Source organism: Oncorhynchus mykiss, chromosome 16 (assembly GCF_013265735.2).
Source record: "Oncorhynchus mykiss isolate Arlee chromosome 16, USDA_OmykA_1.1, whole genome shotgun sequence".
Lineage (NCBI taxonomy): Eukaryota > Metazoa > Chordata > Actinopteri > Salmoniformes > Salmonidae > Oncorhynchus > Oncorhynchus mykiss.
Genome location: NC_048580.1, coordinates 42,301,988 through 42,329,882, shown reverse-complemented (window position 1 = coordinate 42,329,882; position 27,895 = coordinate 42,301,988). Strand labels below are relative to the sequence as shown.

General features: G+C 43.4%; 2 protein-coding genes across 2 annotated transcripts in view; one reads left to right on the top strand and one right to left on the bottom strand.

The window, feature by feature from the left end:
• Positions 1-391: 391 nt before the first annotated feature.
• ccn5 (cellular communication network factor 5) lies at positions 392-7,125 on the bottom strand. The gene is made up of 5 exons (XM_021566007.2): positions 6,487-7,125; positions 5,327-5,543; positions 3,875-4,123; positions 2,329-2,528; positions 392-1,915 (listed from the first exon to the last, which is right to left on the bottom strand). Exons 1-5 carry the CDS (start codon positions 6,556-6,558, stop codon positions 1,598-1,600), a joined length of 1,056 nt encoding a protein of 351 aa, XP_021421682.2. The 5' UTR covers positions 6,559-7,125; the 3' UTR covers positions 392-1,597.
• An 11,578-nt stretch (positions 7,126-18,703) lies between these two features.
• The window catches only part of LOC100136795 (adenosine deaminase), a 34,460-nt gene continuing 25,268 nt past the window's right edge, over positions 18,704-27,895 (top strand). Inside the window, exon 1 of the mRNA XM_021566004.2 lies at positions 18,704-18,892. Coding sequence (XP_021421679.2) covers positions 18,848-18,892 — 45 coding nt within the window. The 5' untranslated portion in view covers positions 18,704-18,847. The remainder of the gene's footprint in view (positions 18,893-27,895) is intronic.

Below are 27,895 nucleotides of genomic sequence, written 5' to 3'. Positions count from 1 at the left end.
CCAACACAGTTGTGAAGAGGGCACGACAACGCCTCTTTCCCCTCAGGAGGCTGAAAATATTTGTCATGGGCCCTCAGATCCTCAAAGAGTTCTACAGCTGCACCCTTGAGAGCATCTTGACTGGCTGCATCACCGCCTGGTATGGCAACCGCTTGGCATCTGACCGCAAGGCGCGACAGAGGGTAGTGCATACAACCCAGTACATCACTGGGGCCGAGCTCCCTGCCATCCAGGACCTCTATACCATGCAAATTGTCAAAGACTACAGCCACCAAAGTCGTAGATTGCTTTTTTTTAAAAACTCATATCTCATTGTAACTATATTTGCACTGATACTGTGAGTCCAATGGAAGTCATTAGATACTGCAAATAAGAAGATACTGTACATGGCTTTCTGAAAGCTACGGCGTATATTGTGGATGTTGAAAGCTATCAAATATCAGCACCCAAATCACTAATAAGTCATAAGGAGTTTTAAGGGAAAGTTACATCACAAATCGAATCTCAATGTAGTAATATCATTAATGAATAATATGCAATATACAAAGGAGCTCAAGCTTTACATAAAAAGGCATTGTGAATGGAAAACAGTTTGGACAAAGTATAAAATCAGTGATACAATTGTACAATATTTCAAAAAGCATTCGAATAGTTTATATTTACAGCAACATTGGAAATAAGTGCAATTTCATCTGACTAAGAACACAAAATAGACACATTTATAAACAAACAAACAAACAAACTGATATAACAGATGGCATTTGCATGTCAAGATGCAGTAAATATCAACTCAAAGGTTGGTGTCACTCTGCAAAATAAATGCACTCAAATCAAAGTAACAACACTTGAGTCTTATCCACTCAACTAAGTCAGGTCAAGTGGTCAGGAGAAAATCTGGGGCCTAAAAGGAGTCAAGAAAGACAACAAATGACTGTCATCTGGTCTTCTACATACAGCATAAGACTACAGTTGGTCAATTAGTCATAAATGCATTTGTTGTGTTACAGTATTTAACTTACATATGCTAGATAGAGGCTAGTATTTTTCTGCACTCTTGCCAACTCCTTGTGGAATTGCCATGCCTAATGTTTGGCTTGACAATGACTCTGTTGTGGAGAGAAACCAGGCTAATATCTGTGGTCAGGGTAGCTAACTAGGGTTCCCTGACCTATTCTTTTCCCCATGAGGTCACCTTATGAGATGTGATAAGAGTGGAATAGAGTGGGAGGTCTTAGTGCAGACGGAGCTTGTCCATTCATATCAGGGCTTCCTTCCCCCGACTCAGTCACAGTTTATCACCTGGAAGATCTTTTCACTTCCCCTATCTATCCTATGAAGTGGGCTACACCTGCCGGATCAAGCCATGATAGACAGAGGCTCCGTTCAAATAATCATACTGGTATACCACTTAGAAGGAGTGCACTTGTATGGACATTGGAACACAGCAAAGGTGTTGCTCGCAGGTCCTGTCTGGACAGGTCTCAGTATGAGCGTGTCAGTACATGGAGAGGGGTAGGATAGGAGGTGGAGAGCCATAGTGGACGCTCCAGGTTCTCAAGGAGGCATAGGGCCCAGAGGATTGACTCGAACGTCAAGTCTACCCCCACACGGCAGGGCTCCGGTGAGAGCGTGCGGAGCCTGAGTAGGGTGCAGCTGCATAGGGTCCTGTAGCGGAGTAGGGGCAGTTGTAGTGACAGACACAGGACTGGATCATCATGACTGCCCGGTGAAGACGCCTGCCGGTGGGGCAACGGAAGGCCACCATGGCCGTGCTGATCTGGTAGGGGGTACAGCAGCGGGCGTCGGTGCACTGGCCGCAGTACCGGGGCCGGTAGACCCGTGTGCTGTAGCAGCCCTGGTGCACCAGTCTCACTGGCACCACTGACCTGTAGCTGGGCTCACAATGCCGGGCCCACTGGGAAAACAGATCATCAACGTTAGGCTGCTAGATGAGCTCATGGTTGCTGAGAGTAGAGGTTCATGTATGTATTATTAGACTCGGAATGAACTCAAATGTACTTATTGAAGAAAAACACATTTACCCTAATACATCTACTGTACACATTCTTATATCTGTGAGAGATATTTTTTCCACCTCAAGCATTTTCCAGTATGACCATTTCACAGACTGAGCAATGGGCACTTTACACCAATATAGTAGAGTCTAGGTGACAGGAACACACATTTTAACACATACATGAGGCTTACGTATGGCTCCTGTTAACATAACCTATTAACCCCAAATTACACTTAAGGGTGGGGTAGACGTGGAGTTAGGGCAGGGGGGTAAAGACGTGGGGCAGAGAGTCTGGGAAGATATTAACTCACCATGGTGTTCCTGTGTGGCTGGAGTGCCTGACAGGGCCGGACCTTACAAAGACGGCTCTGCATCTCGAGCCGACAGGCTGGGTTCTTGTTGGAGACCCGAGTGGAGACCCCAGCGCCACAGGTTTGGGAACATGCACTCCACTCTGTACTCTGGTCTATACAGTTAGAGGGACCCGACAGGCCTGGCCACAAACTGGAGGCTGGAGAGAGGAGGCCAGGATAAAAATGAGACCGAATGGTGAATTTCCTGAAGAAAACTTGAGTACTTCCTTCAACTGTCTAAAATAAGAATAATAAGTACGGGGAATAACAGTAGTGTGCTTCGAGCAAACACACTAATGGGACAATGAGGAATGAGTGACTTGTCACGAGATCCAGCTGTTAACAACTCAATCAGAGCCAAGCTAACTCATCTGCCATGACTTCCCTGGTTAATAGGTTTTTATCAGAGTGTCTCAGATGTCATGTCTCTTAATGACTCAATTGGCCTAAACTTGTACAGGAACTTCCTGTCTTTTCGTAGCACAGAAAAGCAGTGCTATCTGGATGGAGATCAATCCCTAAGATAGCATCTCCGGTCGGATCTGAGTCATAATAATCAGCAGTTTCTTTGGCATTGTTTCTGTAACACAGCACGAAAAAAAAAAAAAACGTCTAGGCTTTGAATTCAAGAACACTTTGAACAAAATGTTCCATTGCTATTGACATAGCTTGACTGTGTGACAGTGTCAGAAATTCCAGATGTTCTTTTTTTCCTTAGCGGTTTTATTTTCCTAACCCGTTTTTGGGACTATTTCAGACTCCTTGGGCTTATTGTGTTTAATTGTTGCGTCGCCTAGTCATGGGTCTTGTTATGAAACTAGGCATTGGTCCCAAAATGGCACCATATTCCCTATTTAATTCACTACTTGGTCAAAAGTAGTGCACTACATATGGAATAGGGGACCATCTGGGACGCAGCTTTGGAAACAGGGTCGGTGTTGGAACCGGGCTTGTTATTTTGACAATAATGTGCATTTTCATCTGGCCAGACTTTTCCAATGAAATGCGGGGGTTATATTTGGACATTGTGCCTTTTCATTTGGCCAGACTCACCACAATAAAATGCAAAAGATCCCTCAATAAAAGACCTCAGACTATGAGCGTCAGTGGCAGAGCTCATGTAAACGTGGGGAGCTAAATATTGCCCTACAGCTTGATCGACGGAACAACATTTGTCATTTTTATATTCAATTGTGTGTAAAAGTGCTATGTATAGTTAGCTAACATCTAAGCTGGACAAACACCATATCCTTCATGAATGTCAAGCTAACACCAAAAATAATGGTTTAGGATCCACAGGGAAGCATTTTATTGGTTCCCTCTCAAGATGGTCCAATCGAAATACGTAGCAGAAACCTGTGTCAGAACAGAGGATGACTAGCCTGGTACCAGATCTGCATATAGTAACTAATGCCAACCACCATAGGGAGTTGGCTATACAGCACAAACATATCTGGAATCAGGCTAGAATATGACTGTTAAACTAGACTGATGTCTCAGTTACCTGTGATGGCATCCTGAACGACTGTGTTGTCCATGTTCTCACAGACCCACTCCTTGCAGCACCTCCCAGGCAGCTGTACCCTTTGGGGGTGTGGGCAGTCTGGGTTTGGAAGATTGACGTCCTCAGGGCACAGGGGCACGCATGTCAACCCTCCCCCCAGGCAGCGGCACTGAGTGGCACAGGAGGGCTGGAATACCTGGCCATCCTGATAGGAGACCCCGTTCAGCTCACAGCCCAACTCCTCCTGACCTGGAAGGGTGGAAACAGAACAGACCTGGTTTCAAAAACGATTTGCCTGCCTGGAGTGCCAGATGGGTAGGGTTTGCATTTTGGGACTATTGGATTACTTCATCAAACCATGCAAACTCAATCAAGCACAGATATTTGAAATGATTTAAACTATTATTTGAACCCAGGTCTGGGAACAGGACAGAGATACCCTCTTAGAGGCTCTTTACCCTGGACTGGCAGCCCCACCCTATCCTTAACCCTAACCCATACACATACCCTGCACCATGGACCCTGCTCTGTTCTGGACTCTGGAAAAAAATACAATTACTCACAGAAAGAGAGAAAGAGGGAAAGAGAGAGAGAGAGAGAGAGAGGGAGAGAGAGAGAGAGATATTGAGAGAGAGAGAGAGAGAGATTGAGAGAGAGAGAGAGAGAGAGATTGAGAGAGAGAGAGAGAGAGAGAGATTGAGAGAGAGAGAGAGAGAGAGAGATTGAGAGAGAGAGAGAGAGAGAGAGAGAGAGTGACAGAGCTTGTGTAAGAGTGAGGTAAGGACACAAGAGGATAATGTCTACTGCCAAGCCTCTGGGTTGTTATGTGATGTTATGGGAAACCATGCGTTCCCAAATGGAACCCTTTCCCCTATTTAGTGCACTACTTCTGGTCAAAAGTAGTGCACTATGCAGGGAATAGAGCGCCATTTGGGATGCAGCCCAGTCCTGAGGAGACTGAGGAGTCTGTTTTCCAATCCGTGTGTGTTGTCTCGGCAATGTATCATTCTCGATGGGCAGTCATCAGAGGAAATGTGCCAACACCACCACTGAAAATAGAGGTTCAGATGTTTTGGAGTACAGTCAAACTCAAGCCCCTGCTCTCTGCGGCTGTCTGGATCAGTATATGCCCTGAACAGATTGTCTGTTTGTCCCTCTCATACAAACAGTCAGACATAGACTTCAGTTCCATGTGCCACCCCTTTCTGTGTTTTTTGTCTGCTAGCCTGGTTGTTTAGAAAAGGGTGATCACTGTGCAGAGCCTGTGGTCCAGTGGCAACACTTCCGGCACAAGCACATGTGTTATGACCCTGGAGACCAGGCAGGATTCAATCCCTGTGTACACCCTTCCCACTGTTTATCATTCTCATCTACCCCCTCCCTCCCCCCTTCTGTTTACATTACTGTCAGTAATAAAGCCTAAAAAAACAGGAGGAAAAGGTTGGCACTCACTGACACACTCTCCAGGGTCACCGGGGAAGCTGGCGCTGTAGTCACACTGCAGTCCTCTCTGGCTGTCACACACATACAGGTCGCTGCAGGCCTCGCCCTGTTGCCGGGCACACACCTGGCAGCACTGGCAGCCGTCCAGGACCAGAGGGACTCCTGCTGGGCACTGGGGCACGGGGTTGGGGCACTGGCATGGTCCCGGGCACAGCTGACACCACACCTAGAGTAACACAGGGAGCAGAGGTTAGAGGTTAAAGCAGGCTGAGGTTAGAGCAAGAGGAGTAAGAGGTCAATTGGTTGTTGTTGTTGTCATTGTCATCATAGTCTTCATCATTACGACTATTATCGTCATCGTCATCATAATCATCCTCATCACCATAGTTGAAAAATGCTGCCGTTATGTTCTGAAATAAAACAGCCTTTCCTTGACCAATCGTAAGCACATTAATATTTGGTAGAAGTACTTTGTTTGGGGAACACTATGTCCAACACTGTCTGGTCAAAATAGTCCTGTCTTCAATTACATACAGTTAATGGAGCCAAGCCACAGCAGGCAGCCTATGGACATACTGGCCTCAATTATTCACTGGTGGAGCAATGTCATGCCCCCATGGACTCAAAAACATAATTTGTCGTCTCTACCGCAACTATGCAATGCAACATCAAACATTCACAATATTCCTCATTCATCAATATTTCTAAACATGTATCATTAATATTCATGATGATCTGTATAAAGTGTAATAATATATATTTTTTTAAAAGCCCATTTCTAAATGATAAAACACAAAATAATAAAGTACTTAGCAGTGTACAATACTGTTATGTTACATCATGCCATGAATAGCTAGCTACTTGTACATATATTACATATTGGCTATGCAGTAAGTTACAAATATGGTAAATTGACTATAGAGTAAGTTACAAATAAAAAACAACAGCAATAACATCAAAACAAAATCAGTTATATCAAAATAATCTTCAACCACAGCCACCTGAAAGCTTCTGATAGATCTTTCCGTGGAATCAATGGAATCGATCAATGGAATGCAGTTTCGTTGATTTCCACAGACAGTTCACATCCTGAGCAACAGGTGTAAGCTACAGGTGCAGTTCACCTCCAGGTACACAAATAAAAGAGCAGAATAGTAGTTTGGCCTCACCTGCAGTGAACCCATACAGAGCAGCAAAGCCAAGGCTATCACATTGTCACTGAGTTGTCTTGAAATGTCCATTGGAACGTCTGTAGGTTGATTGAACTGCTCTGTTTGTCTGTCTGTCTAACCTCTTAAGTGTGATGGTAGTGGTGCTAGCTAGCTACCAGTGCTGCTTGCTGTTTGCTGACTGCTCATTCCTCTGCATGGCTGACATTTATCGAGTCTCTGCTGTGATGTCACAGGCTGACCGCCGTGTAAACAGTCACTGTAGCAGGAGCAGAAATGCTTCACATTCCTACTCCCTGTTGCCCATTTCTACTTCCAGACCTTTTTCTCCTCCTACCTCCCTCCCATCTCTCTCCCCCTCTAGCTGTTATAGATTGAAACAGGGAGTTTGTTCGTTATTTCCTCATTTCAAAACCGTATCAGATGCAACTGAATTCAATGACATGTTCTAAGTCAACCTGCAGTTGTAATAATGAGCCTCTTATAATTCCAACCTCGTCGTCCTCTGGTTGCCATGGTGCTGCAGCAGCATGTCTGATGTGAGGCTGAACTTGAGTCGATGTGACCAGTCCCATTGTGAAAGAGAGGAACTCAAAACAGAAACACTAGAGTAAAGTAAAGTGAAAGTAAACACTGTCCGAGAGTTCCATCCTCAGAGACCATGAGGACACAAAATGTGCTTCTGAAATGACACCCTAATTCACTATAGAGTGCACTACTTAAAAGTAGAGTACTATATAGGGAATAGGGTGCCATTTCGGGAAGCACCTGAGGACACATGCTAAGTAGAATTGCCCAGCAACCACAGCAAAGAAGCACAAAGAAGCAGAAAACACTAACATTTAGCCTAAATTAGAGGCTGTTATTATGACTGGAGAGAATACTTGGGGCGGGTGAAAATTATTTCTGTAAAAGTCTAGATTATTTGCTTCTTTTATCAATGAAATAGGCCTACCATTACTTACCATTAGCGTTGGGGAGTAGTGAACTACATGTAGTTATTCAACTACGTTTTCCAGTAACTTGGTGGTAGTTGAACTAAATTCAAATATTGGTATTTTCAGTAGTTAATTTGTTTTTTGCCATGTAGCAGTGTAGCTAATTACTGGAACTACACACTTATTTTTTTGCATAAATTAAATACAATTTGTGTTTAATACACATTCTGTTAACATCTGATGCCAGAGTGATCTATCTATGACATTTCAGATTTAGATATGATAATTTGTTTACGAAGTAGCTTGGATGTAACTACTTTTCCAAAGTAACTTCAGTTATATAAACTATGTTTTTCTTAAGGGTAGATTTAGTGAAGCTTCTTCCAGTGTGAAGTAATTGGTACTTTGGTCAACTATGATTTCAGAGTAGCTTCCACAACACGGTATACCACTGAAATATTTTTGGTAAAGAAATAGATCTGATAATATATTGAGTACTACTTGGGCATGAGTATTCAGGATGAATTCCTTGGTCCATTCTCAATCATGAGAATTCATTATAACAGTTCACATGGAGAAAGAAGGGACTAGGGAATGAAAAGAAAGGAAAAGAGATGGTTTAAAAATAGAATGAGACAGATGAAAGTATGCATGTCCAATACAGGTGGGAGCCAGGTGGTTAGCCAGTTAAAGCAGACCAGATGTGAACTGATCGCCAGTTTGCTCTAAACTTTGTTCTCCCCACATTTTTATTTACTTTTCATACTGTCCAAGAAATACAGGATTTGGAACAAGCATATAGGCAAGGCAAAAGCCCTGTTGTAATACACAGCGCACATTGGACATTTGGAGGAGACCTTGCTTCAGGGGCAGAAAACAAAGGGCCTACAGTATTCAACTTGTGGCAATAGTGTCAGGGTTGGGGAGTAACTGATTACATGTAAAGTAGTCCAATTACTTAATCGTATTACATTACTGAGTTTGGGTAATCCAAAAGTTACGTTATTGATTCCAATTTTGGACAGGTAGCTAGTAACTCTAACGGACTACATTCCGAAAGTAACCTACCCAACCCTGAATATTGTTTTGTTTTGTAATAAAGTATGTATATTTCAAACAATGCTTGTTCAAACATACAGGTGTAGCAAAGATATTACAATGTTCAAGTTTACATTTAAGTTGATTGGAAATGTCATTATTTGTCTTAATGTATGCGGTAATAAAAGGATGAATTAAAGTGATGACAAAAAATACTTGCTTTAAAAAAAAATACAATCAAAGGAGCAAAACAATGCCATCGTGAGCATCAAATCATCAATGATATACTTAAGTAAAATGTATATCTACAAATACCAAAGGATTGTGAAAGCCAAGTATGCCCTACAATCAATCAATCTTTCCAAAACCCACAGGGTTTGGTTGGAAAGCTAAAGGATAATAAAGTATTACTGTGACTGAGTCCCTCAGGGCTCAATACAATGACCCCATTCAGTTTAAGAGTGATATTGTTTTGCTACGTAATGGTATACAGGAGCCCTATTTGATTAAATGTTGATTCAATCACACATGGACTGTAGGGCAATGCTATGAAAATATTATGGCTCCTATCAATGTAGAAAAGAAAGCATTGATCAAAGTGTTGAGAAATATAAGCGAATCTAGCCTACTGTACCAAATCTGCCACTATGGAGCTAGAATGGCCAACATATGTTCAAGGAAAAGGTTCATCCAACGTTCAGTAAATATCTAAAAACGGCATTAAATATTCAATAATGGTCAAACATAAAAACACTGTAACATACAAAGTAGACATACAAAGTAGACATACAAACTAGACATACAAAGTAGATGAAAAAGAGAGTTGCGGAAGCCATAATTGCATCAATTTATTCCACCGTAAATCAAATGTTCTCACCTCTCATATTTCTCTCATCAGCTAACCAAGCGAGTTGAGGTCTGCCAGCTTTATGGTTAGTGGGTTTGGGTGGCACTTAGTTGGTGTGCTCTGAGGGATCTGAATGTGAATGAAAGTCAATAAGCTGTGGCCAGCAACAGTCACAAATAATACATCTCACCTCTCCCCCAGGGCAGTATCTGACACACACGCACACAAACACACACACACACACACACACAGTGCCAAGTGCACTCTGAAGTTGGTGTCTAAGGTTTTGGCACAGGTGCATCTCTGAAACAACAGCCTCAGGCTTCCGAGCAGTGCCATGTTTAAGCTTACAAGACTGGCAGATATGCTTGTATCTTCAAGATTCGGAAGACACATTGCCTCTGTGTGTGTGTGTGTGTGTGTGTGTGTGTGTGTGTGTGTGTGTGTGTGTGTGTGTGAGGTAATATTAGTTCAGAAATAGCAAAAGTGGTCCAGCTTCACGTTAGAGAATGCTAAGAGTGTGCAAAACTGTCATCAAGGCAAATGGTGGCTACTCTGAGTAATATAAAATATAAAATATATTTAGATTTGTTTAACCATTTTTGGTTACTACATGATTCCATATATGTTTTGATGTCTTCACTATTATGCTAAAATGTAGAAAATAGTAAAAAATCAAGAAAAACCCTTGAATGAGTAGCTGTGCCCAAACTTTTGACTGGTACTGTACATTGACTCATTATTCCAGTAAAGCTCATGGCAGAGATGATGCCCGACATCGCGCTCTTACTGACAACTTCTAAACTAAAGAGAAACTCACAGGCCGAGTATTCCTGATTCATTGAACATAAGCCTTAGCTCTTCCACATTCCTCACTCAGTCTGGAAGAATAAAGCCCAATGAACGATGTGAAAGATGTGTTTTCCTCCCAAGGTTTACTGTAAATTCATCCAACTTCAACATTGAAACAATGTGTTCTTTCTTAACTGTTTAAGCTCTGAAATGTTACCAAATGACTATGCCTAAATCACTGTCGACCAAGAGTTTGTAGTATACATGATTACTGCAATGCATGAAGCCTCTCTTTATGTCTTTCCACCGAGCTAAAAGGTGCACCAAACAGAGCATCAGCAGGAAAGGTGGAGGTCTCAGTCTGCACATGGACTTGAACAGCCTGGTTAGGAATCTTGCAAGGAGGAGGATAAGGAGGTTGCAGGTGCAAAGTTTGGCAGGCCAGAAAGTGCTCTAACATTAGCATAAAGTAATGCACACCAGCTGGAGAGAAATACTATTTTAAGTTCGGGGTGTACTGTACTACAAGTGTGGCCCTGGACATGTGTTCCTGCGTGAAGATTGCTTCCTGACCTCTTGAAATCTATAGGAAATGCTACAGTTGCATATTTGTTACATCATGCTATATTGTCTGTATATTGTCTGAAATTTGCACAGTACTGTCAGAAAACCCAAATAAATACTTTTCTGGTAACTGACAATTAACTAAGAAGAGGGAAAACAAAACAAGCAATGATACAGTATCAAAACAGGTTTAATAAAGCCACATCTTTAATCCCAGCTGTGGTCCAGATGTGCTTAGACAGTTCAGCTATGTAGACACAGAGAGCTCTCCAACTCTCCAACACGGAGGGATAGTCTCCGGGCAGCCAAGATGTTTTGCTATTGAAGGAAATGACACCTAGATTCCAGGCATTCCAGTTCAATGTGTGAAAATCACATAGGCCTGTCACAGACACTCCGGAACAGCTAAACATTCTGATAAGGACAGTGTCCTGACCAGGAGGTCACCTGGTGACGTCAGTAGGGTGGGGCACTACACTCTCTCCCAGGCGTTGTCCCAAATGGCACCCTATTCCCTATTTAGTGCACTACTACAGGCCCCTGTCAAAAGTAGCCCATTACATAGGAAATAGGTTGACATTTGGGACGCAGTCCTAGTCTGTCTGCTAGGAAACTCCTGTCGACTACCGGGAAGCTCCCGCCCACCCACCTTGATAGCCGCAGTGGCAGGTTTATTAGCTAGGAAGGTAGGAAGGCAACACTGTCTGTCTCATCTGGCATGGTCTGAGCAGCAACATGGATGGAAATATTTTTGTCCAGGCCTGTGAATGACAATCTGTGTAAACTATGATTTGTCCTGTAATATATAGGGAGTATATAGAAACAGGATGGTTAGAACAAAACCAGGACAAATAACTTGGACGCCAACCAACAAACTAGTCATTTTGGGCAGCCAGGGTTCTCAATTATTCATTTTAACATTTTTCAGTGGGATTCACAGAATCTCTAAGCAGCTCGAAGAACCAATCACACAAGTCTGTTGAGTCGAGTGTCAAGTGGCAGGTTTATTAGCTAGGAAGGTAGGAAGGCAACACTGTCTGTCTCATCTGGCATGGTCTGAGCAGCAACATGGATGGAAATATTTTTGTCCAGGCCTGTGAATGACAATCTGTGTAAACTATGATTTGTCCTGTAATATATAGGGAGTATATAGAAACAGGACGGTTAGAACAAAACCAGGACAAATAACTTGGACGCCAACCAACAAACTAGTCATTTTGGGCAGCCAGGGTTCTCAATTATTCATTTTAACATTTTTCAGTGGGATTCACAGAATCTCTAAGCAGCTCGAAGAACCAATCACACAAGTCTGTTGAGTCGAGTGTCAAATGAGGGAGCCACCCCCCTCAAGACCCACATGGTGCTAGCTTCTCTGGCTAGCACTGTGCTAACTAGCTAGGCTATTAGCTCATGTGTCAAAGGGGAAGGGGACCTCAACGATGACGATGGCATGAAAGACTCCCTCCAGGCAGCGGAGGAGGAAGATGACGAGGAGGCGCAAGCCATTACCTCTATACCCTCTTCTGCCCTTAGCGGGGCACCTTTGGCAGATGACAGATATTCACTTATCGATGTCTGCAAACGAGCAGCCGCCAGACAGCGTCGAGTGACCTGAACCCATGGGGGGTGGCAGTGCAGAGAGGGACTGGTATGATGGGAGGTAACTCCCCTCTGGCACCCTCCCAGGCAAACAACTCCTCTCAGCTATTCCAGATTGTGCCAAACCTAATTGGGACAAACCCTTAACTGGCAAGATCCAAACCAGACTTTTTGACAGCATGAATGTCAAAGACATGGAGGAGCTGGGCCACGGCAAGCCAACGGTGGTCGAGCTGTCACTGGTCAGCCACCTCAACCCTAGTGCCTTGTCACCGACAGGCAATTCTCGCCCTGATAAGACGGATCGCTTATCAGGAAATTGGTGTGATGACACAGATCTCATCCCAAATGTCTGGGTTAGGCTTGCCGACAACTAGGAGATTGTGAATCTCTAGCATTAAATCAGCCTGGTAAGCCAGCAGCAGGGATGTAACATTCGACAGCCGTACAGAACGTGCAGCAGAAATGTTGACTTTTTGGTAGAAGGACGCGGGTCCTTCACAATCTCCTAGTTGTCGGCAAGCCTAACACAGACATTTGGGATGAGATCTGTGTCATCACAGATCTCAACCTCAGAGCCTCCAGTGGTGCCATTCAAGGCTTTGGCCGTGCCATGAGCCTTGCGGTGTCAGGGGAGAGAACCTTGTGGCTCCACTTGTCCAGCCTGTCTGACAAGGAGAAAGCAGACTTCCTTGACGCTCCTGTTGAGCCAAAGGAACTGTTTGGGCCAGCTGTCGCCGCCATTGCGTCAGAAGTGCAAACTTCGAGGGCCTCCCGGGTGGCGCAGTGGTTAAGGGCGCTGTACTGCAGCGCCAGCTGTGCCATCAGAGTCCCTGGGTTCGCGCCCAGGCTCTGTCGTAACCGGCCGCGACCGGGAGGTCCGTGGGGCGACGCACAATTGGCCTAGCGTCGCCCGGGTTAGGGAGGGCTTGGTCGGTAGGGGTGTCCTTGTCTCATCGCGCACCAGCGACTCCTGTGGCGGGCTGGGCGCAGTGTACGCTAAACCAAGGTGGCCAGGTGCACGGTGTTTCCTCCGGCGCATTGGTGCGGCTGGCTTCCGGGTTGGATGTGCGCTGTGTTAAAGAAGCAGCGGCTTGGTTGGTTGTGTATCGGAGGACGCATGACTTTCAACCTTCGTCTCTCCCGAGCCCGTACGGGAGTTGTAGCGATGAGACAAGATAGTAGCTACTACAACAATTGGATACTACGAAATTGGGGAGAAAAAGGGGTAAAAATTCAAAAAAAAAAAAAAAAAAAAAGTGCAAACTTCGAAAGAAGGAGGTTGACCCCTTCAACTTCTGGCTGCCCTGTAGACCCGGGAATCATGGCTACACCTCTGTTGTATTCAAGCGTATTGCCAAGGACACCGAGCAAAAATACAGAGGGTGCTGCGGCACCACTAGTAAGCGAGAGTCTGTCGACCTGTGGGCTACTCACCACCAGAGCTGGGAACTGGCGCTCATGTGCAGTCCAGTCCTGGATCTGGTCCACGGTCATGAAGGGTGTAGAGACAGCAGTTTGCTCTGAGTCCACCCGCTTTCAGTAGCAACTGGCGACTTGACACGCATACTAGAGCAGGATGGCTCCTCTTTATTACACAAAGGGGCTATCAGGGTGATACCAGCCGCCGAGAGCCACCTCGGCTTCTACTCCCGGTACTTCCTGGTTCCCAAAAAGGGAGGAGGGGTTCTCTTACGTTTAACATGCTGTCTCTCTCTATTTGTCAAAGCAACTGTTTCCTCTCAGTTGACCTGTGGGACAATTCACATAAGCATCCTGCCAGCACACATTAGATTTTTAAGGTTTGCTTTTCAAGGCACAGCCAACAAATACCTCGCTGTCCAATTCGGGCTGGCGCTAGCTCCCCGAATGTTCATCAAGTGTATAGAGGCAGCTCTCACACCACTGAGAAACAAGGGGCTGAGAGTCTCCATGTGGGAGCAAGTGTTACGAGACACGACTATCCCACGTCTCCGAGCCAGTGTTCAATATCAATCTGAAAAATAAGTGTTTTGTGCCAAAACAGGGAATAGAAGACCTAGGCGTGATGCTGGATTCTCTCTCTAATCAGGCAACACCCTCTGGCGACCGCATCGGGTCGTCCCGGCGTTTCCTCTCCCTGTTCCACAGGGGGAGCTCGGGTCACATTCAGTACTTGCGTCTGAGTGCTGGGGTTGATTGTGTCCTCCATCTCAGTAGTACCCCTTGGCCTACTGAGGATGAGAGACTTCCAGTGCTGCCCAGCATCTGTGTACACAGCATCACCTCAACCGTCAGATAGAGGTGACCTCTGCTTGTCTTTCAGCTCTCTGTCACTGGAAGAGCCCCTTGGTCTTTGTTTTGGGCACTCCCCTAGGGGTAGTGGCAACGGGGATAGTGGTGACGAGTTACTTACGGGCTGGGGTGCCGTTCAAGAGGGGAATGCAATAAACGGACTGTGGATCCCACAATGCTGAATTTCTCATATAAACTACCTTGAATTGCTGACAGTGTTTCCTACTCTGAGACACTTTCGACCCTCCCTTCGGAATTATCACGCCTTGATCAAAACAGACAATACCACTGTGGTGGCATACATTAACCGCCAGGGTGGCACTCTCTCCCTGCGCTTACACAGACCATCAATCAGAATTATTCTGCTGAGAAAAGCACACCTACTGTCACTACACTGCGCGACTCATGTCCCAGGCATACTTAACGTAGGAGTGGACTTATTGTCCACAGGGAATCTCCAACAAGGGGAATGGAGATTCCATCCTCAAGTGGTGAAACAAATCTGGGAGAGATATGGACAAGAATCAATAGATCTCTTCACATTGCAAAGAAAACGTGCACTTCCCGTTGTTCTTCGAGCTAGAAAGAGACACACCTCTGGGGGTGGATGCACTGGCACACCCTTGCCTGAGGGTATTGCTTTACGCTTTTCCTCCCCTCTGCCTCACACTCCCCACTGTAGCCAGAGTGAGGGACGAATGCTCATCCCTCATCTTGGTAGCCCCACAATGATACAGCAAGCTCTGGATAGGGGGGATTTTAATGCTGGATGCGACAGGCCTGTCTCTCTGTCATGTAGACTTTCCAGAGTGCTAAGGGTTACTTCGCCAAGCTCACTGTATGGAAAAAGTTGGTGTGTTTTTGAGAAGCGGTGTGACCAAAAACAGATAATTCCTTTCCAATGCTTTGTGTCTGAGGTTAAATGCTTTCTGCAGGACATTTTGTACAGATGGAGGGTGTTCTCCACTGTTAAAGTCTACATAGTCGCTATCACGGCCTGTCATATCGACTTCGACAATAAGACTGTGGGTAAACACCCCTTGTTATGTCATTACGTGAAGGGAGAGCTTTGCTTACATATCTATTCTTTAAGACTGTTTTACTGGTTGCCCTTCCATCCGCAATGTGAGTGTGTGAGCAACACGCACTGTCAGCTCACCTCACCGTTGGTACCTGCATTTATGCCTAAGGTCAGCAGCAATTACAATTGCCATTGCCTCACCTGTTTAAGGGCATTTCCTTGCAGGAGATTTGCGATGCAGATTGTTGGGCATTCCCTCATACTTTTCTGAGGTTCTACCGGCTAGACATCACTACACAGTCTTTGGCGCAGTGTCCTCAGTGTCCTTTGAGGATTGAAACCTTGAGAATACCTGGCTTCAGAAAGCATGTGCGATACGGGAGTTGGCCATATATCCCATATGTGAGATATTGAAAGAAATAATTGAAAGAGAATATTATGATATTATGAGTGAGATATCCCCACCACATTCCCCTACTCACAAGAGTGGCTCTTTAGTATGAGGTGAGGGACTCCCTGATTCGCCACTTGACTTGTCTGTCTCTGACAGACATGTATGATTGATTCTTCAAGCTGCTTAGAGATTCGGTGAATCCCACTGTGAGATATCTCACTCATAATATCAGAGAACCGGGGTTACGCAAATAACCTTCAGTACACAAAGGTATCTGTTTATGGAAAGATAATTACATCTGTTTATGGAAAGGTAACATACTGTAGAAATAGCCATGTGCAATGCATTCAGACACACCTAAACCAACAACAGATCCATTTCTAGCCGCAGTTACTACAAATAACTGGAGAACAAATAAATACGGTCCAAGGACCAAATTCATCTGTGAGACCACTTCCTAACATGTGGTGAAGTGTGTCAATATTTTTTAGCTGAGACTGTGCCCTTTACTACAGTGGTGGAGATGTACTGTACTGCATACAGCATACTGAAGACATCTAACACACTGAAACCACTGAGAATTCAACTGAGATTTAGCCTTTATTACAATGCAAACCACTGCTAAAATGAATGAATATGTGATGACAGATGTGAATGGTAGTGGGCTGCTGTGAAAATGCATGACATATTGTGTGACACAATGCACATGGAATGTTATGGGAATGTTTAAGCCAACAAAGTTGCTGTGAGAGAAGCTCAGCTCGGGAACGTGTGTGATGGATCACACCTCTTTTCGTTGCTGAGGGTCCCAGAATGACACAAACTGGCATTGAATACAACTTGTAACTCACAATTTGAATGGCATTGTCAATCATTCACTGTGAATTTGAACTCAATGAGGATACACATTCAATGAGGGCCACATCACTGTGTTATGAAGGTTTTATTACTCTGAACAGGCTATGACACAGCCAGTCAATGCTTTCAAGTTAATATAGTACCCAGTATAATTCCAGGTCAGGTGACGTTCCTTGTCTCTTGCCATGTTTTGAGTTCTTTTGTCATAAAATTGTTCAATTTGATTTGGCAAAACCATTGTCAGAACTAGTATCAACAACCATAATACTTAAATATCCCGATTATTTGCGGTTTTGGCTCTTTCTTGTCTCAGCCCTCACTCCAGGGAGGAGAACATGTGTACATGTTGTAAAGTGTGACATTTTTTATTTAAAGGGACAGTTCACTTCTTTAAAGTTTATTTTAGATTTTTTATTGTGGGTAAAAAAAAAAAACGGTTTTAAAAAATCTTACGATTTGTCCACATTTACAACCACTATCACACACATGACCAGACTCAATCAACTTGAACACAAAACAATTCTCTGTTTTGTGTAGAACAAAAACAACATGAGACATATACAACTGCCACTTTGATTTATCACACACAACACTGGTTAAACATGTACTGTGAATATGAAGCCTATGATGATCAGTTCATGTTGACAACATGTGATACAGTAGGCTACCTGAACAGTGGGGCAAAAAAGTATTTAGTCAGCCACCAATTGTGCAAGTTCTCCCACTTATGCATACCTTCAGATTACAACCACAGGGGGGTGCTACATCCTAATAGTGTTGTGAATTTCAACAACCTGTTAGTGGGTTACCCTAACGCCACACTGTTTCACTTGATTTTTAGAACCTAAATAATCTGTGTCAAAGAATAGGCATTATACAAAAAAATATGCAACTGCAACTGTTTTTTCCCCGAGTGGCACAGCGGTCTAAGGCATTGCATCTCAGTGCTAGAGTTGTCACTACAGACCCTGGTTCGATCCCAGTATCACAACCGGCAGTGATCAGGAGTCCCATTGGGCGGCGCACAATTGGCCCAGCATCTTCCAGGTTTGGTCGGAGTACGACGTCATTGTAAAACAAGAATGTGTTCTTAACTGACTTGCTCAGTTAAATAAAGGTTACAAAATAAAACAAACAAACAAATTAATATAAACGAGCCATGCAGGCAGAACTAATTTAACAGTGTGTATACTGCAAGGGTGTATACTGTCTGTATGGCATTAATAGCCTACTGTACCTGATGGCAATGCTGTTAGAAAGATGTCCGTTTGTAATGTTGACTGTAGGATGCACCTATTTCCTGCCCAGTGACAGGAAGTGGCCCAGCACTTGATGGACATCTCAGTCAGTTTATCAAGCACAACTCACAGTTAAGACTGACAAACATGGAACCTGTCATAATATACTCATCATGCTGAACTTTAACACAAAGAAGAGCACATTCAATAGTGGCCCCAGGGCAGACCCCACAAGCTCCTGTAAGAGGACCTGACACATGGGTCCCATGGATGTCCCCATTTCCTTACACCACAGTGTGGCACCACCAATACAAATGTAATGGTTTTGATGTAACATTTATCATCATCATTAGGCCTTTATGTGTTTCCTTACCAGAAGTACAGTCCTGGCTATAGTAGCTCTGGACAGGATATAGGCCTAATCAGGTCATTGTTAACCCTCTAAGCATAGGATTAACCTGTGCTGCTAATCTTACACACCACAACTATTCTACTGGTTACATCGTGGAAATATTGTAACCATGAAATATCCATAGGTCTTAATAGATGTATAGAGGTGGAGAAACTCGATTTACGAGCGCGTTTATGCCAAATACCGACTGGAACGTGGAATAGCTGTTGAATTCACGTCTGTGCTCAGTGTTGTGGTGGGTTGGATCAAGGCGTGTCGCGCTAGCCATGTAGGCCTGCCTATATAATGGGAATGTTAGCCCTGCCGGGAGAAGCTTGAACTCGCGCCACTCATTCTGTGCTATCAGCAGTTTCACATTCATCGGCAGTCACAGGAGAGCTTTCACAATGGCAGAACACTTTACAGAGCAAATAGTATTTAACAAACCAAAGGTAAGTTACAAATGAAGAACATAATGTATCAGGCAAAGCGAATTTTGCAGTAAATTATTCACTCGTATTACTCAACCACGTTCTTGTATTTAGGAAATATACCAGTTCACTCAGCTACTTTGTTTATATGGTAAGGTTTCACTTCGTTAATTCATCTGTTTGATTCTAAAACCCCGGATGCACATGGTTAGAAGAAACGAAAGGTAGTCTACAGGTTAGGAGAAATCACGCAGCAGGTTAGGAGAATTAGTTTAAGGTTAGCGAAAATGCTTTCCTAACACTGCTACGAAAATCACTTCGGACAAAGTGGTATGTTTTTAAGGAGTCCCAGTCTACTACTACAGCAGAACTGCCGTCCTTGCGCAATTAACCTATTAATTTGCACAAGCCTCGCCGAGCAACACGTTAAATGGAGAATGCATAGCCTAGATCGGTGTTACTCACTATTTTTTGTAAGGGGGCACTTTGGGTTGAGACAATCATTCAGAGGCCGGCACAGAACTTACATTTGTTGTACGTTCTCTTCCAATATTATCAATTGAGAGCAAATTCGGAGCAATAGAGCACATGCAATTGATTTGATTTACAGCACATCGCAAATATATAAACTCAGTAAAAAAAAAAACACGTCCCCACTGTCAACTGCGTTATTTTCAGCAGTCCTAACATGTGTAAATATTTGTATGAACAACAAGATTCAACAACTGAGACATAAACTGAACAAGTTAAACAGATGTGTGACTAACAGAAATGGAATGTGACCCTGAACAGGGGGGGGTCCATATCAAAAGTAACAGTCAGTATCTGGTGTGTCCACCAGCTGCATTAAGAACTGCTATGCGTCTTCTCCTCATGGACTGTACCAGATTTGCCAGTTCTTGCTGTGAGATGTTACCCCACTTTTCACCAAGACACCTCCAAGTTCCCGGACATTTCTGGGGGGAATGGCCTTAGCCCTCAACCTCCGATCCAACAGGTCCCAGACATGCTCAATGGGATTGAGATCCGGGCTCTTTGCTGGCCATGGCAGAACACTGACATTCTCTTCTTACAGGAAATCATGCACAGAATGAGCAGTATGGCTAGTGGCATTGTCATGCTGGAGGGTCATGTCAGGATAAGCCTGCAGGAAGGGTACCACATGAGGGAGGAGGATGTCTTCCCTGTAATGCAGAGCGTTCAGATTGCCTGCAATGACAACAAGCTCAGTCTGATGATGCTGTGACACACCGCCCCAGACCAAATCAATCCCGCTCCAGAGTACAGGCCTCAGTGTAACGCTCATTCCTTCGACGATAAACGCAAATCTGGAACCGTGACTCGTCAGTGAAGAGCACTTTTGCCAGTCCTGTCTGGTCCAGTGATGGTGGGTTTGTGCCCATAGGCGACGTTGTTGCCGGTGATGTCTGGTGAGGACCTGCCTTACAACAGGCCTACAAGCCCTCAGCCCAGCCTCACTCAGCCTATTGCGGACTGTCTGAGCACTGATGGAGGGATTGTGCGTTCCTGGTGTAACTCGGGCAGTTGTTGCCATCCTGTACCTGTCCTGCAGGTGTGATTTTTGGATGTACCGATCCTGTGCAGGTGTTGTTTACACATGGTCTGCCACTGCGAGGACGATCAGCTGTCCGTCCTGTCTACCTGTCTTAGGTGTCTCACAGTACATTGCAATTTATTGCCATGGCCACATCTGCAGTCCTCATGCCTCCCTGCAGCATAACTAAGGCACGTTCATGCAGATGAGCAGGGACACTGTGCATCATTCTTTTGGTGTTTTTCAGTCAGTAGAAAGGCCTCTTTAGTGTCCTAAGTTTTATTAACTGTAACCTTAATTGCCTACCCTCTGTACGCTGTTATTGTCTTAACGACCGTTCCACAGGTGCATGTTCATTAATTGTTTATGGTTCATTGAACAAGCATGGGAAACAGTGTTTAAACACTTTACAATGAAGATCTGTGAAGTTATTTGGATTTTTACGGATTATCTTTGAAAGACAGGGTCCTGATAAAGGGACTTTACACACACACACACACATACACATATATAATAGGCTACATCACATGTATAAGACCCATATTAAGGGTTACCTCAGTAGTTGGATGAGTGAAAATGTCCCTTCTGCTCCTTGACTGAATTCATTCTAAATGTATAGTCTGTTGCTGCTATTCTTGTGAGGCAATCCAGGTGTGCATTGGTCAGTCTGTTTCTCTGTTTTGTTTCACAATGTACATTGTTGAACATTTTGCTTCACATAAATAAGTGCTGACAAAAAATGGTACCTTTTGCACACACTGCTTCAGAAGTGGATACTCTGTGTCTTACACAAGGCTCCAGAAATGGGTAACACCTGATCTTAGTTCACTTTGAAATGTGTCGTTTGCCTGCAGCTCCACTATCTCACTCTCTATGCCAGCACGGTCAGGACAGAGGGCTGTGATGACTGGGGTCAGAGATGCCACTGGCGCATGGAAGGGGTTCTCAATGAAGTTGAAAAACTCCTTGTACTCCATCATATCCTTGAATCTTGACGCAAACTCCAACTTCAACTCTTCCAACACACGCACAAATGCATCATAGCTAAAATGTTGCGGTATGTCTGGGTTTTGTTGGATGTGGTGACTGCTCTGAGTTTTGGGAAATTAACAAACTGTCTGTCAGGTATGAACAGTGTGGTGGTTTTTATTTTGAAATGCTGTGACCACACGCAGCATTTTGTCCAGAGTTTTATCTTTCCCTTGGAGCTGGAGATTCACCATGTTCAGGTAGCAGGTGATGTCAGTTAAAAAAGCCAGCTTTAATATCAACTGTGGATCATCCACTTTAGTTCCTCTCCTCTTTCTGGCAACAAATTCACAGATTTGAGGGAGGAGAGAGAAATCTATCCAAAATTCTGCCAGGAGACAGCCATTTCACCTCATTGTGAAATATCAAGTCGCCGTATCCTGTCTGGTATTCCTCCAGCAACTCACAGAATTTCCGGTGGACATGTTTTGTCAAAGCGGGCATGATGTGACTGGAAATGTCACTCTCTAAATGTGCTTGTTTAAAACAATTGACTGCCTTCTGGCAAATAAGACAGTGAGCTAGTCCCATCATGCAGTACAAAACAATACTTGTCTGTCCATTTCTCTTGGAACTTTCTGTGTTCTTCTTGAATCGACCGCATACTACTCTTAGCTACGTTAGCTGCATTAGCTAGCTTCATTTCCCCGCTGCCATCTTCCTGGTTTTCCTGGTTCTCCGGCGGTTGTTCGTTCATAGCTTCCCCCTCATTTTCATTGTCAATAGATTTACGTTTCTTTTTTTACAATAAATCGATCCACGTCGACCAGACTGCAAAATTAGCTAGTAGCAAACTGATATGTGTCAGTCGCTGTAGCCGAGCAGTTGTGTTCTATTTCGGCCTTTATGTTCAACAGCTGTGCTATACTGCTATCTATCGGCCGTCCAAGGAACAATAGATATATTCAACAAAAGTGATTCAGGCCTGCATTAAACACATTTAATTGAAATTGCATCATTGTTATATATTATGAATGGAAAATAGGTCAATCAGAGCGAGCCACAAATTAATTGCTCGGCCTGCGGGCCGGGCCGTGCAATGACTACCACTGGCCTAGATGGTCTACATTTTCTATTGATATATTTTGTCAGTCACTTACTGAGGTTTTACATAGCATGCAATATACTTAAGCAATCGAGTACCACAGTATGAGTCATTGTACCAATAAAACCCATTGCGCAAACAGGGAAATGGTTCCAATCGTTTTTCCACTATTCATTTCTCCCATCGGGGATTTTAGAAACACTTACAATAAGGGCTGTTTTGTGTATGCTCGAATAAATAACACACGAGCACAATGATTAACACAAGGGACAAGACCCGTAATCATCTGCGCAATCCTCAATGGCACAAAAACAGGTACTCGCACTCACCAACGAACATTGTAACAATAATCGACCACCCAATGGAAACTAAATGGCACACTTATACAAGTACTAATCAGTGTGAATAAGGGACAGGTGTGCGTAATGAAAGTTCCGGAGGGATCCGTGACAGTTTGATTCCCACAGGGGACCAGGATGAAAAATTATGCACTCACTACTGTAAGTTGCTCTGGATAAAGAGTGTCTACTAAAATGGAAAAACAATGAATAGACAGACCATTTCAGTTTTCACATAGAAATACGTTGCATTTTCAAAGTATTTAAAGAAACTGTAAAACATATATCAAGCAAGTATTTTTATATTCCACAAATATTATCAGATTACCAATGTAATTAGACCAGTACACTTTTTTGTCATACCCATGGTATATGGTCTGAAATCAGGTCTTTCAGCCAACGAGCATTCAGGGTTCGAACCACCCAGTTTATAATGAGTATTAGGTAACATGCCACTGTGGTGATGGATGTTTGAATTGGTATGTGCTTTACTGGTGGAATCAGACTGATTAATGTGTTAGGCAGTAGGAAATGTACTGTTTATGTAGAGTTTAACATAAACAAAATATAACACCAGTAAAAAATCAATAAAAAAGGCCTTCCTTTCCCCTCTACCTAACTTCCCCTCACAGGCCCTTCAGTTTCCCTTAAATCCCGTTAGGTTGGCTGCTCAGCCTACCTTAGTTATCCTAGCCCTGCTATTCCCAACCAATTAGAGCGCTTGGAAATGCTCATCTAGACACTTGCACCCGCCCATTCAGGTCAGTGTTATCGTCTACCGAAGGGAGAAGACTCATGTTTCAGATAACTTTTTATTGTCGACAGTGACACGAATGTCTCTGAATGATGTGCTTGCATTGAAATTTAAGTTGCAGGGGGGGTTTAATGGGGGTGTTGCATGCTTTCTAATAATTACCACTAATTACTTAATGTTACTTTGATAAGTTTCAACCATATGTTCTACTGGATGGCTGTAACATTTATTTGAATGTTAGAGTTGCCAATACTGGTTTGTGTATTGTTTATTGTATATAGTATTATTTTGTATTGCCATAAGTGTCTTTATTGCATTGATTGCACAAGTACTTTTGTAGAAGTGGTTTAATTGTTCTATTAGTAAAAACATTAGGGGTAAAATGTTTCTCAAAATTCAAGGTTCGGTACGATACGGTACAGTGGTGTCAAGGTTCGGTACGATACGGTACAGTGGTGTCAAGGTTCGGTACGATACGGTACAGTGGTGTCAAGGTTCGGTACGATACGGTACAGTGGTGTCAAGGTTCGGTACGATACGGTACAGTGGTGTCAAGGTTCGGTACGATACGGTACAGTGGTGTCAAGGTTCGGTACGGTTTCGATACATCGCCAAAATAAATGCCTGAGAAATATGTCATTTGTATTTAGATTTTCCATTGATTATAATAGTAAACATGGGTAGCTTGAATTCCCAGGAGCATGTGGAAACAAAGGGACAACAAAAACCAGCAGTGCCTGCCTTATAACATGAAATGAAATAGTCATTTAAAACAGAACTTCAACAAGAGTGCATAGTCCAGCAGCATATATCAAAATGAAGTCCCATAGCAGTGTCTTAAACAAAATAGGACCACTTGAGACTGGTTACTTGGAAAAAATAACAACATTTCTATCAGATTTTCAAGATTTTCTTTAAGAAGATTAGTCTATCCACATTATCTGCAGTGAGCACAGATCAGCTTGCTGTGACAATGTCAGAGGGGCTGTGGAGAATACCCTCTCGCTAGGGACAGAGGTCCCAGGCACAGCCAGGTAGTGCCTTGCTAACATGGCAACATGTTAACCCTTTGGTCTTCCACCATGTAAGTGGATCAGCATCCAGGGGAATACAGTACACTTCCCTGTATGAGGTCACCTCCTCCTCTATGACCTTGACCTTTGACTTGGTTCCCTGCTCCTGGGTTGTGAACAACTCCCCAAAAAGCTCCGCCATGGTAGACTTATTTTCTGGAGGAGAACGTCTGCCGTCTCTGGAGAGGGGTTGGCTCGTGTGGTATCTGTATCTTGACCCTGCAGAATTAAATTAGATGAAAATTACTATCTTTGAAGTGGCTTTAAAAATATGATTTTGTTGTTAGAAATATATATCAGACACTATTATGACAATTACAATTATTACTTTGTAATTAATTGTTACTTTGTAATTAATTGTTAAACACTAATTAATCAAATAATAAGTGTCACGTGAACAAAATAAATACAATACCTGTTGTATATTGGTCACAATCTCTGTTGTGAGTTCATTGTCGACTCTCAGACGAGCAGCAGCATCCAGGTGCAGCAGGGACTTGAACCGGGGGTCCAAAGCGGTGCTCTTGTGTAAGAAGTCTTGGACACCAGGGTCAGCATATCTAGGCTCCAGGTTAACTCTGATCGCAGTCTTGACATCCCTTACTGCAGGTTCATCTTCATCGGATGCCACCATTGAGTTCAGGATCATTGTTTTTCATAGGCAGGACCATGGAAACCGATGAAATGCTCTTGGTGCATATCAGTGTTGTGACTGTTTTGAGACGTTTGCCCACTTTGATAACTTCCTCTGCTAGTCTTATGTCATTTTCAGACAAAGTCACAATATCTTTGACATTATTCCTCACAGCTTGATCAGTCAGTGTAAGAACACACTGCAACTTTCTGCTCAAGGTATCTCTCAACCATGTCATGGCTTGAAATCCATCTAGTAGGGACATCTTGAATTAGTTTGTAGTTTGGCAGCTCCAGCATCTCCTGTTGTGTCTTGAAAACATGTGCAACAGTTGTGCTGTTATGAAAGAAGGATACCACCCTCCTGATCTTTGCTAGAAGGCAAGATAATGGATTCAATTACATTGCTTTTTGAGATGCTAGATTAATACACTTTAAACATGTTTCTGAACCCTGCATTCTCTACCACAGAGAAGGGTCTCATATCTGCCGCTATGAATTTTGCTATCGCTGTGTTTCGCCAAACCCCACAGATTGGCACTTTTGGGTGATTTTTTTACAATTGAATATGTATATATTTTCCTAGCTATATGATTAATGTATTGTTCGGTTCGCAGTGTGTACCGTGCACCCTGGACCCTGTTCCGAACGGTTCGATAAGAATACACAAACCGTTTCACCCCTAATAAACAGTCTTTGGCATGCACATGCTATCTCAGCTTTTTCCATAGTTGCCTTTTATTATCCAGGCTGTAACACATCTGGCCATGATTGGGAGTCGTCCCATAAAGCGGCGCACAATTGGCCCACAATTGGCCCAGCATCGTCCGCGTTTGGCCGCCGTAGGCTGTCATTGTAAATAACAATTTGTTCTTATCTGACTTGCCTAGTTAATTTTAAAAAATGAGGAGGTTTATTGCCTTGGATGAGCTTCTAAATTCATCACAGACTGTTCTTGGCGCTTGCTCATGCTCTGAGTAATTTATGACCCTGTGGCACCTTGCCAGATCTGATAAAATTGCAGATTCTCCCACCAGGCTGGAGAGAGGTTGTCAATCCAAGTAATTTGTTTTTCTCTCTCTCTCCAAGAGTGAATGTTTATGTTGATGCTGTGTTTATCGCCCTTTATAGACATGTTGTAAACTTAATGCTGTTTGTCAATTATTCATCTACATGTACAGTACCAGTCAAAAGTTTGGATGCACCTACTCATTCAAGGGTTCTTCTTAATTTTTACTATTTTCTACATTGTATTTTATATTTGAGATTCTTCAAAGTAGACACCCTTTGCCTTGATGACAGCTTTGTACACTCTTGGCATTCTCTCAACCAGCTTCATGAGGTAGTCACCTGGAATCCATTTGAAATGAATAGGTGTGCCTTGTTAAAAGTTAATTTGCGGAATTTATTTCCTTAATGTGTTTGAGCCAATCAGTTGTCATAGTAGGGGTGGTATACAGAAGATAGCCCTGTTTGGTAAAATACAAAGACCATATTATGGCAAGAACAGCTCAAATAAGCAAAGAGAAACGACAGTCCATCGTTACTTTAAGACATGAAGGTCAGTCAATCTGGAACATTTCAAGAACTTTGAAAGTTGAAACTGGCTCTCATGAGGACCAGCACAGGAAAGAAAGACCCAGATTTACCTCTGCAGAGGATAAATTCATTAGAGCTACCAGCCTCAGAAATTGCAGCCCAATAAATGCTTCATGGAGTTCAAGTAACAAATACATCTCAACATCAATTGTTCAGAGGAGACTGTGTGAGTCATGCCTTCATGGTCAAATTGCTGCAAAAAAAACACTACTAAAGGACAAGAAGAAGAAGAAGAAGAAGAGACTTGCTTGGGCCAAGAAACATGAGCAATGGACATTAGACCGGTGGAAATCTGTCCTTTGGTCTGATGAGTCCAACTTTGAGATTTTTGGTTCCAACTGCTGTGTCTTCGTGAGACGCATAGTAGGTTTACAGATGATCTCCGCATGTGTGGTTCCCACCGTGAAGCATGGAGGTGTTATGGTGTGTGGGTGCTTTGTTGGTGACACTGTCAGTGATTTATTTCGAATTCATGGCACATTCTGCAGCAATATGCCATCCCACCTGGTTTGCGCTTTGTTTTTCAACAGGACAATGACCCAACACACCTCCAGGCTGTGTAAGTGCTAATTGACCAAGAATGAGAGCGATGGAGTGCCTCATCAGATCTGGCCTCCACAATCACCGGACCTTAACCCAATTGAGATGGTTTGGGATGAGTTGGACCGCAGAGTGAAGGAAAAGCGGCCAACAAGTGCTCAGCATATGTGGGAACTCCTTCAAGACGGTTGGAAAAGCATTCCAGGTGAAGTTGGTTGAGAGAATGCCAAGAGTATGCAAAGTTGTCAAAGGATGGCTACTTTGAAGAATCTCAAATATAAAATACTTTTGCTTACCACTGTACATTATTCCAGATGTGTTATTTTGTAGTTTGTCTTCAGTATTATTCTACAATGTAGAAAATAGTACAAATAAAGAAAAACCCATGAATGAGTAGGTGTGTCCAAACTTTTGACTGGTACTGTATGTATATTGCATAGTTATAACCCTTAACTAAT

What these genes read in the sequence shown, in the direction of transcription:
- ccn5 (XM_021566007.2), bottom strand. Translation starts at nt 6,558, where the DNA reads ATGGACATTTCAAGACAACTCAGTGACAATGTGATAGCCTTGGCTTTG. An exon ending in TCTGTATGGGTTCACTGCAG is followed by an intron (nt 5,544 to 6,486) that starts GTGAGGCCAAAC and finishes GTGTTACTCTAG; the next exon opens with GTGTGGTGTCAGCTGTGCCC. An exon ending in AGCCACACAGGAACACCATG is followed by an intron (nt 1,916 to 2,328) that starts GTGAGTTAATAT and finishes CTGTTTTCCCAG; the next exon opens with TGGGCCCGGCATTGTGAGCC.